Consider the following 15,775-nt stretch of genomic DNA (forward strand, 5'->3'; position numbering starts at 1 on the left):
AAGAAAAAGGAGAAAAGCTGCCAGGTCCCTTTTCCCAGTTCTATCCTACTGGCCAAAGCCAGTACTTATTATCTCAGTCCCATCCCACATCCAACCATGAAAGCCAGTGAAAGAAAATTCAAAACAGAATGAGGCAGGGGAAGGGGGAGATGGAGAGATGGAGAGACAGACAGATGGATTTCAATAGATGTTACCTCCGCAGCCCTTGGCTTGTAAGAAACGTGGAGGTGCTTACCGCATCTGTAGCTTGCTCTGCAGCTCCTGCAGAATCTCTGTGGACTGTCTGTGATAGTCTAATGCTGCCTCTATGAACACAGCCAACTGGCTGACTTGTTCTACCTGCAGCAGAAGTGGAAAATTATTCCATGGAGGCCCGAGCCTGTGTAATGTCCAGAGAGAGAGGAGACCAGCAGCAAAGACCTAGCTTTGCAGGGAAGACCAGTGTCTGCCTTGGTCCATTTCATTTAATTTCATCTAGGAGCTCTGTATAATAATCATACAGGTCATGGTATGGAGCTATAAATGCTGGAAAAACATGTTCAAATTTATTTGTGATTATGAATTTGATTTAACTCAATAAAATGCCTGTTTTTCCAATTAGATGATGATTTTTCTCAGCAGATTTTCTATGCTATAAAGCTCATGGATCTGAAAACAGAGAGATAAAGCTCTTCCAGTTACAAACGAAGCCAACATTTAGCAAAAGAACTGCCTACTTAGTCAAGTGTCTCAACACGCACTTTCTAGCTAAGCCAAATCAAGACATTAAGTACATTAAACAGTTAAGAACTGTAAATGAAACAGATAAGAAAGGGGGCCAGGGAGCAATATGTGAACTGGGGCAAAGATTTCCCTGTCCCCTCTATGCGTTTTGTTGCTATCCACTCAACATATTTTCCCTGAAACATAGAGCTAAAGGGAATGAACTATAAAGACACTGGCATCTCTGTTTCCCACAAATCAAGACATTCATGAAATTAATGACTAACTTACAATGAATTTTTTAGAGCTGTGTCTCATAAGGAAAAACCTGGATGATATGGGGCTGTATAATTTGAGGAAAAGCAATCTAAGGAAGGCCTGAGAGCTTTCCTGCTCCCCCACGTGTCTGAGGGGCTGCTACAGGAAAGAGATTAATTAAGCTTATTTCTGAAAGCCCCAGAGGCAAGCTCCAGAGGGTTGAGGTGACGGGCCTCCCCCAGCAAGAATCCAGTCAACTCTAGAGCTGGACAAAGACACAAATCAAAATCAATCCTACACTTCCCAGGCTTCCCCAAAGCCTATGCATCATTTCCATACTTCATTTTCTACTCAGCTTTAGGGCAAAGTCTGCCTGCTGATTCATTTATACAATCTCACCCTGCCTAACCAACCATGGACTTAGCCTTCAAAGATCCAAGCTACTTTCATTTGTAGTTGCAAATCATTCTTTAGTTGCCTGTACTTAAATTTTTCTTACTCACTTATACTATTTTAAACACGGGCTCAATATGCATGTAAGAGACACATTGAATTCCATGTGTGCCAAGCTGTGATCAGCATCCGAACAATGAAATCCTGTCGGGTTTCATTTACTTTACCATGCTCTGTGGCTGGAAAAGCAACAAGCCTAGCCTTAAATTTCCAAAAACCCAATAAACAAAACAAAGACAGCCTGGCCCCTACTAAATCCTAAGGATTTCTTAAATTTCATCTCTTTGGCTTTTACACGTACTTTTAAATAAGTCCAGGGCCATGGCCTAGCACAATCGTAGTAGAATTTGTTACAGAAACAATTTTTCTTCCTTACAGTGCTAGAGTGGTGTGCTTGGTAAAATCTATGCCATGCCTCTCTGCCTTTAGTAAAATTTATTTGCCCTGTCTTATTACCCACTTTAAAAAATGCTTGCATTTTATAATTTTTAAAGAAATAGTGAAAGATAGCTAAATTAATATTTCTTGAAACATATTTGGGGTTGGGGAACGGGAAGGGGGCAAGGGGATTACCAGCTATCCTCCCTGTCGTGGCTAAAACACAAGGTGATGTAATCTAGAGATGCATTCGTAACTGCTCATTGGGTGGCTGACTTTGGGAAGGAAATGAATCCTGAAAACCCTTAAACCTTGGGAAACAATGGCAGCACTGCCCAATGCTTGCACCTAGTAGGTGCTCAGTACAAGTCCTGAAGGGCTGGCTACTAGGCTGTAAGTCTCTTGTTGACAGTAAAGACCAGGTGTGCTACGATAGATTATTTTCCTCTTGATTTCAGAAAATTGAAGCTTCCAGCTGTCCCCCAGGTCATGAGCATTGAGCTGTGTGCTGGGGACCATGGGGACCAACACAGGTACATTCAGCTTCCTGAACCACGATTAGAAATAAATACCTAGACAGGCAGAACCAAGATAAAGCAACAAACTCAGGCCTAGCAAGAGCCAAAACCTGACCAAAAGGTAAAACATTTCTTCCATTGTTGGAATTTCAGCAGTCCATCTGTTGAATCAGAGAAAGTCACCTGGGGTGGGAAGAAAGGCTTAATTCCACTTCCGGGTTGAGACCTGGGCTGACACTGTGCTGGTACCATCTTGAGAGCAAAGTGTGACCTCACCCATGAAAATGTTCACGTGACATACGCCAAGGAACTGGATTTCCAGAGAATCCACTCCCTTTTCTGAAAGTGAAGCACTCTAGCTCCTACAGATGGGCTCACACTCAGCTGATGTTTGAAGTGAGAAACTCATAATGCAAGCTGACTTCCATGTAGGTTAGAGGTCAAGGAGGCACGGCCTCGGTGGTTGACAAATGTGTGAAGTGAGGGCTGTGAAGAAGCTACCTGGGAGACACACAGAACCATAAAACCAGAGGGGGCCTGAGGTAGACAGAATCATGGAACCTGCAAAGATGTCCAAATCTTAATTCCCCAAACCTGCAAATATGTTACTTTACATAGCAAAAGGGACTTTGCGGTTATGATCGAGTTAAGGATCTTAACATGAAGAGATTATTTTGGAACGTCTGAATGGCTCAATGTAATCACGAGGTCCTTTAAGGGGGAGACAGGAGTGCCAAGGTCAGAGAAGATATGACAATGGAAGCAGAGGTCAGAATGAGATACGTGAAGATGCTGTGCCACTGGCTGTGAAGAGGGAGGAAGCGAAGAATGAGCCAAGAAATGCAGGTGGCCTGTAGAAGCTGGAAAAGGCAAAGAAGCAGCTTCTTCCTCAAGAGCCTCCAGAACAAACGTGGCCCTACCCACACCTTGATTTTAGGACTCTAGGCTGGAAGACAATAAATGTGTGTTGCTTTAAGCTACAGTTTGTGGTCATTTGTTATGGCCCCAATAGGAAACTGATACAGAGCTGCTTTAGCCCATCCTCAAACTATGCAAAAACCTAACAATGAGATTAGTGCTGCCCAGGGTCCCCCATTCGTGGTGATGGGAGTTGTTGCCTAGAGACGCATAAGAACCAAGCTCAGCGGGTAATGGGCCCATCGTGGCTGGGCCTGGGGACTTCATTGTTGGTTTGGCTGTATCCCAGGGCTCCTCACTCTCTTCTGAGGGATAACCCCAAAACAGGAATTAACTCAATTTATCTCCCATGGCAGACTATACACAATAACCAATCCACAAGTGACACACGTGTGTCACCTGTGGATGCATTTCATTCCAAACCTCTCTATAGCTGGAAACCAATGGATGATTAGCAGCACATATGGCCGTTGGGAGTATCTTAGTCCTGGGGATGGAAACAGAGAATAGATGTCCCCAACTACAATGGACTAAGGATACTAGAAGTTTCTAGGAGTTATGGAAACCCCAGGGACACTTGCATAAGATCTGAGCCACTGGCCTGGCCTTGTGAGCCAACTGCAAAAGGCTTAGGCTGTACCCAAAGGAAGAATGGCTCAAAGGACTGCATATTGTAACAAAGGCTGTCTTAGGCCAACTCTGCAAGAGGACTATGGAAACTGGGGTGCCTAGAAGGAGCAGGGCTGGGAACCCTCCTCCTCTGACCCTTTAGCAATCCCTTACCAGGGGACTTGGTGAGCAGCCGGGTGAGTAAGCAGAGAGTAGCACACCCTGAAGCCCATGGCGAGGACAGAGAGAGAACTGTGATGTGAGTAGCTGATGCCTGTCCAGACGCCTGGGGTCTGCAAGTGTGTTTGGCATGCAGGAATAAAGAAGTGTACATCTTCAAAAGACGACAAGCCATTCTCTTTCACAACTGAAAAGGCACATTTCCCATAGAGGTCATCTTCAATTTACAGTGTAATAATACCAGTAATTTCTTGCTCTATCATATCAAAGACCTCTACTCTTTTTGGATTCCTCAGAGAAGCTATGGAAAATTTCTCATGTATTTTGCAGTCTGGTCATAAACAGATGACTTTTCCAATGGGGCAAAAGCCTTTATTCAGAGTTTCTGAGAAAGTTTGAGTAAGGCAATTAAATTAATAACATGGATAATAATCCCTTACACTTTTATTCTCCACTTTATCCTTCTAAAGAATTTCTCAAATGCAGTTGTTAATTTGCCTGATACCAGTCAGGTGAAATGATTTTCCCAGAGGCTTAGCAGAAACAAAATCAGAAACAGAATTCAGGTATCTCACGCCTTGCTGGGTATGCTTTCTACAAGTTCAATACTTCCTAATGCATCTTATTCCACACATTACAGTCCCTGAAACATTAGTAATAATATAATAATGTGACGGAATTCTGTGGTCAAATAAGTTTGGTAAACTGCCAACTGTATTTTCTGTTAGGAACCGCTTAGAGATTAATCTTTCATACTGTCAAATAAAGACTCTGAAAAGTCTTGTGATAAAGAAACTGTTTAGTTTTATTTAACCCAGGGTTTCCCAAACTTATGTAACCACAGAGACATTATTAATGCAAAACACACTAACATCCCATGGAATGGATTTTGGAAAATGCTACTCTAGACCAATGGAAAGACCTCAGGAATCTGGAATCTAGTAATTCCACTGGTCTTGGGAACCCATGAATGGAAGGAGGATCCCGTAGCTGGTGAATGTATACCAAGACAGCCAGTACTGCAGGTGCCTGGACTCACTGGACTGAAATAGGCATCTTCTATGGAATATCTCTGATTTCTGCTAATGTCAAAGACCTACATTTGCTACTAGTAAGCTGTGAGGAATAATGAGGAATAAACTTCTCTGCAAAGACAGAAGAGGTGACAGTGTGTTAACAAGCCTATGGGTGATATAGTGTTCCCAAGATATGGCAATGAAGGCTGGTAACCAGTCTGCTGACTTTCCCACACTTTCCTCCAAGAGGAGGGCTGCCCTGGGTACTTCTCAGGACCCTGCCAGGCCCAACTTGGCCTGGTGAGAAATCAGTCGTGGGACTGCCCCTCTTGGATCCCTGGAAAGTTGGAGAACCAAAACACCTCCTGGCTTGCATCACTGCCTATAGAATAACGACCCTGCTCAGCCTCAGGCAAGATGTGAAGAGACGCTCAATGTCTCCAATCCAGCTCCCATTCACAAGACAACCAAAGGCTACAGTGTGGGGCCGAAGGAGACTCTTCTTCATTCTCCCATTCCCAGTTCTGCCAAAAATAGATGAGAAAATAGATAAAACTTCTGCTTAGGAATATTAGAGTTAGCATTTCATGTCTCTCTACCTCCCCTTCCTTTGGTGATTCATCTAACTGGTGAGATTACGGGAGTGGCACCCACTTGGCCCTAATAACCAGGGTACCTAGACACTGCAAGGAAAGGCAGTAGGGGTCTGGCTCTGGGCTCCGGATTTCTCAAGAAAGTGGGTTTGTGAAGTGGCCACAAGATCGTGTGTCATCTGGCTTTGTGGTCTCTGCACCCGCTCTCTCTGCAGGGGCTCCAAGGTCTAGACTTCAGGCCAGGAATAGCTCATTGGACTTCAACTGTGGGCCCAGGCCCAAGCTGCCCCTTCCAACATGGCTTTCTAGAAAGCCCTGCTCTCTGAACAAGGGGCTGGCGTGTGATCTCGTGTGGCTCCCCGGGTTTGTTTCTCAGTTGGGAGAATGCAGAGGTGAGGACAGTGAACAACCACACCCTGGAAATCCCTGCAAATGGCCTGTTGGCCAGAAAACCCTAGGAAGTACTACATCTGGAGACCCAGGAAAGACCAAGTCTGTTAACTCCAGTCAGGGTTCTCCTCACATCAGTCAGAGTTTTGGCAAACAGTTTCTTTTGAGGCATTCCCCAGTGAAGCTTTTTTTGTGTCTTAGCCAGGATGATGAGACATGAGGGCTAGAGAAGGCACCAGCTCTTCCCCCAGGGTGAGATTTTGGTCTTTGAATTGTCAGTGCCAAACAGAGATGGACAGGTAGCACAAGAGCACCAAGCACACCCATCTCAGAGGATTTCCCTTCATTTGCTTCTCTGCTTATTCACTTTCTCTTTGGAGCGAATGCTTCCAAGTCCTCTCGCCAGGCCCTCCTCTTCCTCCTCTTGTGGATGAGGTTGGGGGTGCTCCCTAGTTAGTAGGATGGGTTGCTCTGCCTCAGTCACTGGCTCTGCAGGGTTGGGGCCAGCAAGGCTCCCACTCACCCAGCTTCAGCGTCTCAGGCTGTGTCTGGGTGGTAAGACAGGCGGGCTCTCCCCTAGAGCTGGCTGTCATCCACCGAAGGTGCAAGGAGGGGAAAGTGCCAACAGGACTTTAGGCCCAGGCCATGTCCTTCAGCACAGTTGACCAGGAGGTCTGTATTTTACAATTTTCAAGCATTCTCGTCAGTTAAAGAGATGTCCCTTGATTCCAATCCGGCTTTTTTGTCACTTCCTCCATTGGTCAGAACCCAAAGGGTGAATGGCTGTGACTGACATCCCCAAACTTCCCACCACAGTAACAGAAGCATGTCCCACTTGTGTCTGGAGGAAGTGTCAGGGCCTCTGCTGCCTGCCACCAGGCTTCCCTTGCAGCCACTCATTTGACAGTTTGTGCACCTTGTCTCCAGCAGGTACCAGATCAGGTAGAAACACCGTCCAATCCATCAGGCAGCAGCACCCAAAGACCCACTGTGTTTGACATGGCGATTAGAACAGGTCCCAGCCATCTTTAGTTTCTGCCAGGAAATCCAGCCCTCCCCAGCCATCCCGAAGCACAGCTCCTCATGCAGGACTTCCCCACCAGGAAAGGAAGCAACATGGCAACAAGAGGTTAAGTGACCAAGGTTGGACGTGCGGGTTGTGACTCACAGGGAGCAGGAAACCAGAGTCCCATGGGCTACAAGGCCACCAGCTCTGGCCTGGTTGTTGGAGATGGGCCAAACACAGGGCCAAGGGTTCAATGTATGCCCCATCAACCATGTATTGGCATTTTGTCTTTCTCCCAACTAGTCACATTCTCTGTTTATCCCCAAGCACCAGGCAGTATCGGCATTGGCATGTCAGGTCCAAGGAGTGACCAGCAGGAGATTTTTCTCTAGCTTGTCTGGTCAACAGGAGAGGATGGTCAGACCACCTGGCTATGGCACAGACACACTGACATGGAAATGGATGAGGTGATTCCCTCCGATCTAACTGCTGTTGACCCCAAGAAGAGAGTAAGATGGGCTTCTGAAGCCTACACAATCATCTCTGAGTCTCCTCAGCTATAAACCTGGGTAGGAGAAAAGGTAAATGCACATGTGCCATGACAGGGACCATCAACAGCACCCCCTTAGCCTCTTTATCATGGGGTGTCAGTGAATGGTAGCTCTTGTCATTGTCATCATCATTATCACCACTGTCTTTATCATTATCACGATCACCACCATTACCGCAAGAAGCAGCAGCCAGAGCACACCTAGCAGCCATTGCAGCTACAGATGGCAGGAAGCAGGAAGCAGGAAGCAGGAAGGAGGAAGGAGGAAGGAAGGAAGAGCCTAGTTCCCGGGCAGCCTGGGCGGCCCATCTCCGTTTCATAACGTTGGTCTCCTCCCACCTCAATGGCAGAAGTAGAAGCCAGACAACCCCTCCTTGTGAAGGTGAAGACCCCAGGATCCAGGCTGAGGGAGCAGCCCCGACTCCCCAGAGCTGAAGAGGGGAAACCTCCACTCACCTGCAGGTCAATTTCCCACAGGAAGCCTTGGAGGAAACACTGCAACCAGGCCGGAGCAAGGCCAGCACCAGAGCCCCTGTGGAGCTTGGGCTAGGAACCAGCTCTTACTTCTGCTGGGGCAGGGTGGGAGGACTTAACCCATTTGTGACAGGCAGAATACGTGTTACTGTCAAAACATGGACAAATGATTGAGCTTTTATAATGAAGGGATCCTTTTTGACTTTTGACTGATACTGAGGGGGGAAACTGAGGTCTCTTGGGTCAACTGCTAAGGCCGGCGTGGCTCAGACAGGCTTCCCTCATGGAGCACTTCGCAAAAACCCATCATTGTGGTTCCCGCATGAAGGCAGTGAATGGAACAAATGGGTCAGACGGCGCATCTGACACACAAGACACAATCTCAGAGTTTAAGCCATGAATGGGCCTGGAGCCAGCAGGGCAACATTCCATATGGCCCAACAAGGAGTATCTGATACATGTCACACTTTAAATACATTTTCTAAAGACTTCAAAACAATACGGCAATCTGAAACAAAACAAAATCGCTGTTGCTTGGGGACAATTTCAAGAGGAAATTTATATATTTAAAGAAAAACAGAGATACCAAACTGTCACACCTCCTCCTATTTCCCAAAAAAAATGTAAAAAAAAAAAAAAAAAAATTAAAAGAAGAAACACAGTAGAGTGTACTTTTCAGGCCTCAGTGGTTTAATGGGCATGGGAAATTTCAAATTGGTATTTCCAGTTGGGAGAATAAATTCTCTGGGATGAATGTCTTGTCAGTATTAGACATAATTCCTCCATATATCACCATGGTAAATAAAGGGTGCTCAATGCATTTTGACTTGACTCAAAAAGATGTAAGACCTCAGTGTACCTTTAAATAAACTGTTATAAGTACGACATGGTCTTGAGGATAAATAAACCTCCTGACTTGTTCCCACAGGTTTACAAACTTAACAATTAGGTCCCATAGTAATGCTGGGGCTGAGACAGCTCCTGGCATCGCTGAAGCCAGGCTGAGGGCAGGGGCTCCGGAGGGAGGCAGGTGGCTGACACCTCTTCCACTCAGGCAGTCAAAGTGCCAATGGCCCCTTAAACCCAAGGCCGAGCAGGGAGGCCACCCCCAGCTGCGTGTTGCCTGGTCAGGAGTCACCGTCCTCCTTAATTCCATTTCATTTGACTTTACTTGGACAAATCAAATCAAAGCAAATGGCAGGAACCACAGTACAATAGAAGATTGGCACTTCTGAGGGATAAGATCCGAGACCTTCAAAATTCCTGAGCCCACAAGCACCACTATGGAACAGCTGAAAAATTTGGGTCATGCTTTTGTGTCCTCAATGTGGGCTATGACAGGTAAAGGCACCAGAGAGCTGGGGGATGACAGCGGCTGTCCGCCCCCCAGCTAAGAGAGCTGCTCTCCCTTAACCATCTGCCTTGCCAAGTACTTTTCAGTCTCAGCAAAATGGCAAATTACTACATGACCTCGACTTTTCATTCTCCTGTGAAACCATAAATCCTATGGCCTCACATACAAAAGCCAGTCCACTTAGCAATCTTCAGAGACAACCTCTGAAGCAATCCTGGGATAAACAGGACTCCTCAAGATTTAAGATATTGAGTCAGGGGCTGGCGTGGTGGCTCACACCTGTAATTCCAGCACTTTGGGAGGCTGAGTCGGGTAGGTGGCTTGAGCCCAAGAGTTCATGATCAGCCTGGGCAACATGGCGAAACTCCCATCTTGACAAAAAATTATCCGGGTTTGGTGGCATGCCTGTGATCCCAGCTATCCAGGAGGCTGAGGTGGGAAGATCACTTGAGCCTGGGAGGTCGAGGCTGCAGTGAGTCACAATCGTGCCACTGCACTCCAGCCTGGGCAACAGAGTGAGACCCTGTCTCCAAAAAAAGATGTGAGTCAGGGCTTGCTGGATGTCTGAAGCAATCAATCTCTCAGGCAGGAGATAGGAGAAAATTCTAGAAACTTGCATAACAACTAAGGCTTTAGAGCAAGTTTGTCCAACCTGTGGCCCACAAGCCACATGTGGCCCAGGATGGCTTTGAATGTGGCCCAACACAAACTCATAAACTTTCTTAAAACATTATGAGATTGGACGGGGGTGGTGGCTCACACCTTTAATCCCAGCACTTTGAGAGGCCCAGGCGGGCAGATCACGAGGTCAGGAGATCGAGACCCTCTTGGCCAACATGGTGAAACCCTATCTCTACTAAACATACAAAAATTAGCCGAGTGTGGTGGTGCGTGGCTGTAATCCTAGCTACTCAGAAGGCTGAGGCATGAGAATCACTTGAACCAAGGAGACGGAGGTTGTAGTGAGCCGAGATGGCACCACTGCACTCCAGCCTGGTGACAGAGCGAGACTCCGTCTCAAAAAAAAAAGATTGTTTTTTTAAGCTCATCAGCTATTGTTAGTATTAGTGTATTTTATGTGTGGTCCAGGGAAGCCAAAAGATTGGACACTCCTGCTTTAGAGTTTTTCAACATGCCGATCATAGTCATACATTCAATGTTTCGTTCATTTACATTAAAATCTCCTATTTGGTTTAAATACTTACATCATTTTCTAAAAAGTTAAACATGCTTCTTTCAGCCAACTCCTTTGACTCTTCAAACTTTTCTACCGCTTGTCTGACTTCTTCGTCTGGTATCTTACCTACTCGTTTCTTTTTATAATCGTAATCCAGGCGGCGGCCTTCCAGCTTTTTCAGGTGATGCTGAAAAAAGAGAATGGAGTCCCTCAGAGAGGTGCTACATTCAAAACCTGGCACAAAAAATTATTTCTATTAAAATGGTCATTGCTTTTTCTCGGCCTAGATTCCAGAGGGCAGGAACCCACCTTACACTGCTGTTGGGAGCACCTCAGCTCCTGATGGAGGCTCCCCTCACTTCAGGTGCTCCAGGAATATTTGTGGAATGAATGAATGAATGGACAGATCGGTGATAGAATGAATGAGTGTCTTTATGGAATGTAATGATGCAGTAGCCATGCTCAGATCTTATTTTCCAACGTTCTTTATACGATCCCTCACTTCAGCCTTCTTAATGTCCAGATAATTTCTAACCAGGTTAACCAAACAAAACACAGTAGGAACATTTCTTTTGGCACTATTGTCAACTCCTGACTAAGTAGTAGACTATAAAATCACAAACTTCTACAATCCCTTAGAATATTAACGGATCTCCGTAAAGTTCCCAAACAATCAAGAAATAAGTTGTGTAAAACGCTGTTAATGAATGCAAAGGAGAGAGATTCACAGACAACCTCTGAAACAGTAAAATTTCTAAACAATATTATAACCGCTTTAACAAAATATAACAGTTAGAACTGTCCACTCATGGAACAGCCTGCCTTGCGTAGCAGTAGGTTTCCCATCACAGTTTGTGTCCAAGCAGAGAGACCCCGTGTCAGAAACAGTGTCGAGTGGGATAGCTATACAGGACAAGGGAGGGGTCCCTGGAGAGTTTATGGCTGTAATCCTCGGAAATCAGATACCGGGCATCGAAAGTGTATGTAGAAACTGATCATCCCACTGAAGCATGGGGATAGCTTGCACTATTCATTTTAGCAGGAAGCACTGCTTCTAACTTCCATGACTCGGTGAAAAGAGCACACAAGACCCAGAGAGTCAGAAACATCTCTCTCCTTGCTCTGTGACTTTGGGCTGGTCCCTAATCCCTCTGTACCTCTACATGAACACCTGAAAGTCAGCCGTATGTCAAATGAACAGGCCCCTGACCCCCGATTTCTGAGCGACACAGAGCATAGTTGAGACTATGAAAGGCTTCCTAAACCTTGGACTCTTAACTTTCCATCATCCACATAATTTAAGTTTAGATTTACAGTTCTGTATCAAACAGCAGCTGAGTAACAAGATGGCATTTAGAAAACTATTTTGTTGCATAGAGAACTGCAACATTTCAGAATAAGTGTGTTTTACACATTTCACCCACTTACTACTCAGGACCACATATGTGTCTGTGGTTGGCCAGGTGGAGGAGCAATGCTGACTTTTCATATGACCTTCCTCCATGATGACAGCACAAGAAGAAATAAAACTTGCTATATGTCAGCAAAGGAGGCATTTGGTTTTACAACTGTGCATTTGGGGGAGATGTTTTGGCATCCCCAGAACCCAGACTGTCACTTCTCTAGAATCAACCATTCAAAAATAATTTGTAAAAACATCTCCTGTACCCCACCAACATATACACCTACTACGTACCCACAAAAATTAAAATTAAAAAAATAAAATAATGTGTGAGCACAAACCACGTGGCAGGCTTGTGACTACAAGGAACAAACCACGATCACTCACCCCGAGGAATGGACTGCCCAACATGAGCAAAAGGTAAGCAACAGTGCTCATGACACAGGGGCACAGAAGGGATACCCCACGAAGTCTAGCGAAAGAACAAACAGCTTCCCAAAGGAAAGCACGTCCGAGCTGAGGGGTGAGGTGACAGCCAGGAGAAGGGGTGAAAGGACAAAGACAGCAAATAGCGAGAAAGCACAAAGCAAAATGTCACCAGGGAGCTGGAAATAATTCAGTGAGGCTGGGCAGAGTTCATGTGGGGAAGGGGTGGCAATAAGGCCACAGAGGAAAGGAGGGGCCAGGCTGTGAAGGGCTGAGGGTCTGTATCTTCACCCCACTGTCAGTGGGCAGCCAGGAAGGTTTGCAGCTCAGAAAGGGTGCCCTGGCTGTGGGCTGGAGAATGGACAGGCGGGAGTGAGATGTGACACCAGGGGTCAAGGGCAGCTGTGCTGATGTGTGTAAATGTTAACAGGAAGAAGCCAACAGACAGAAAGGGAAAGAATGAAGATATAGCAGAGAGGACGATGGATGTCACAACGGCCCTGAGGAGGTGAGAGGTGACAGACCCTGCGGACCAGAGGAGGACTGGCTTGAGAGCAACAGGGACATGTTTCCCCTGAGATGGAAGAAGAGGATGGTATGAGTGTCGGGGCCAAGGGGTGTGCAGGTGGGGAGTGGGATGTTTAGGGAGCTCCTGAATGGATGCTTTCATTTCTCACTCAAACTTCCTGAATTCTCCCTCATACCCTTTGCTTTCAGCAGAAATTCTAAATACATTGCCTGGACAGGCACCCAGGGCTTTCCGTGACTCTCAGCCTTTCCTCCCTCCATTGCACCCCCACCCCTACACACCCTATCCCCTGGCCATATCACACAACCGAGGTCCCCGAGCCCGCCTGCTCTCACAGCCCTGGCCCTCTGGTCAGCTTGTGCTGGATATTTTGCCCACCCCAGTCTCCCAGTCTGCATTAGCCAGCTTCTCCTCCTCTGAGAAGCCTTCCCTGACCCATCCAGGCTGAAGGAGGTGCTTCTCCTTCATGTCCCTGGGCTCATCTCTCCAACAACTGTCAAAGTGCATGGTATCTGTTTACTTGTCTCTCTACCCTACACCTGTGAGCTTCACAAGGGCATGCACCAGGTCTTGTTTAGCCACATATGGCCAGTGCCCACCACTGTAGCAGGGCAGAGCAGGCTATACACAGTTGATGGATGAATAAATAAATCAATGAATGAACAAAGGAAGAACCAATAATCTGACATCCATCAGTTCCTTCTCTGGCCCCTGGAATATGGAGCCACCTCAAGGCCCACGGTCCAAGCAGGGAAGGCCACCCAAGCTCACACATCCCACCAGCCTCATCTCTGTCACATAGGCTAGACCAGTGGGGGTTCACACTTCCCCCTCGAGTTCTGGAAAGGATGGGCTGAAACAGTGGTTTCTGAACATTAGCGTGCATCAGAATCACCTGGAGGACTTTATAAAACACAGACTTGCTGGGCTTCACCCATAAGATATCTGATTCAGGAGATAAGGGATGGGGCCCAATAATTTGCATTTCTCACAAGTGATGCTGATGTTGCTGGTCCAGGGACCACACTTTGAGAATCAATAGGTCTGAAGAAGGGAAAACAGGATATGCCCAAGGCTCAAATGACCTCCAAGTTGAGATCATGCTGAAGGCACCTGGAGAAACATCTTCTGTACATATCCATAAGACGGTGCTTGTACCTCCAGAGTGGAAGTCACTGGTGGGGTAGAAGTCTCGGGGCTGTTTTTGCACATCTACAAAAATGCCACCATGCAAGTGGCATGCAATTATCTCCAGGTACCTGAAAATTCCCATGCACGCCATTTTTAACAGTTTTCCAAATGAAAAATTCAATTTCTAGGTATTGATCTTCTTGAGAAGTAATGGAAAATAATGACCACCAGGGCAACGCATCAAAACATGCAACTATGGTACGATTTTGATAATAAGAAATCCACTATAAAGTTATGTAATTACTTTGTTTAGCCTGGCTTAGAGCTGGCTTCAACTAAATACAGAATTTCCAGCTGAAAGAACATGGCTTACATTCCCTCCCATTATCCTGCTTCATCTCCAGGGCAGATAGGACTAATGGATCCTGGCACTCTTTCCCAGTGAGCCCAGGAAAATAGAACTGAGTTATTTTTACCCTACCCACAAGCATCATAAGATGATGCTTTCAGTCTGCTGAAACGTTCTAGTGATTTTAAATATAAACATCATCTTACGTAGCAACAGGTATATTTATACCCTGGAACACTTACCCCAATCTCTTTTAAATCTTTATCTTGTAGTAACTGAAGTGGATCAATAAAAGTTTGCTTTACATTAATATCAAGAGAGTCTTTCACCTCAGCCATTAGCTTCATGGATTCACCAACTTCTATCAATGCATTGCCTTGAATAGAAAACATAAATACAAAAGGTTCTTTGGGAACACTACTCCAGGTTAACAGTGCTATTTATTTCATTCTTTACCAAAAATGTGTGGATGATGGCATAGCAAGGTCCTTGCTCCGGGACCTCTGAATCCTAGATCAGAATGAAAAAGAAAAAGCAAGCCTTCCTATTTTCTGTATTTTCCTCTCTATGGTCTGCACTTTCACCACCACAGAAAATACAACTGAGGCTAGCAGACCGAAGTACTTACCATTTGGACCACTAGATGGGGATAAAGATCCTTTCTAAAAAACTGGTAATTTGGGAAACTGGCACGGAGGGTTCCTTAGAAGCTTGAGAATAAAATCTCTTTGTAAACAATGAAAGGATTCACTCATGGGGCTAAGTGTTAACCAGTAAAAATTACAATAGAAATAAACCAACAAAACATCTCAGCTTCTAGCCGTGGGATCTTCTCAAGACTACTCCCTGTATCCTTCTAGAAGGTTCTAAGCCTCCCTGACCTCTCTGATGTCAAAAAAAGCCTGCCGGTGTCACATGGGACATCCTGTCAGCAGGGTGGGGTGGGGGTCTGCTGGTGCATTGGAGCCCAGGCCAGCCTTCCTGGCTCTGGTAGTGGCAGGTAGTTTTTCCTGGATTACAGTGTGGTATCTCAGTCCGGTTAATCGGCAGTAATTTGCCAGATTATTGCAAACCAGGTGCCCTCTAGTTCTCTACAATGAGGGTTGCAGGGTCTCTAGAAAACATCCCTGGGAAATGCTGCACTAGAATGAACTATTTTTCCTATATTTGGGTTTTTCCAAATTGATCTTGTAAAAAGATGGAGATTGGGTTGCTCGATTCCTAGGCTTGAAGAAGACCGTAAAGCCCAGCCTAAGTCTGACCTTTGAGTTGTTTCACCCACCAGGTGAGGGCATGGACAACTTACTTACCTGTAAAATAGAGATGGCAACATGTGCCTCACCTCCCTTAAAAAAAAAAAAA

The 15,775-nt window shown here is 45.9% G+C and overlaps 1 protein-coding gene across 20 annotated transcripts in view; it reads right to left on the reverse strand.

The window, feature by feature from the left end:
* The window catches only part of SH3GL3 (SH3 domain containing GRB2 like 3, endophilin A3), a 165,198-nt gene that overhangs the window by 31,406 nt on the left and 118,017 nt on the right, over positions 1-15,775 (reverse strand). For all 20 annotated transcript variants that reach the window (XR_010151471.1, XR_010151470.1, XR_010151472.1 and 17 more), the window contains 3 exons: positions 14,656-14,789; positions 10,605-10,763; positions 236-339 (listed from right to left, as the gene is read on the reverse strand). Coding sequence is in view for 9 of the 20 variants with exons in the window: in XM_001161355.6 (XP_001161355.3) it covers positions 236-339; positions 10,605-10,763; positions 14,656-14,789 (397 nt within the window). In the remaining 11 variants the exon portion in view is untranslated. The remainder of the gene's footprint in view (positions 1-235; positions 340-10,604; positions 10,764-14,655; positions 14,790-15,775) is intronic.

Source organism: Pan troglodytes, chromosome 16, assembly GCF_028858775.2.
Source record: "Pan troglodytes isolate AG18354 chromosome 16, NHGRI_mPanTro3-v2.0_pri, whole genome shotgun sequence".
Lineage (NCBI taxonomy): Eukaryota > Metazoa > Chordata > Mammalia > Primates > Hominidae > Pan > Pan troglodytes.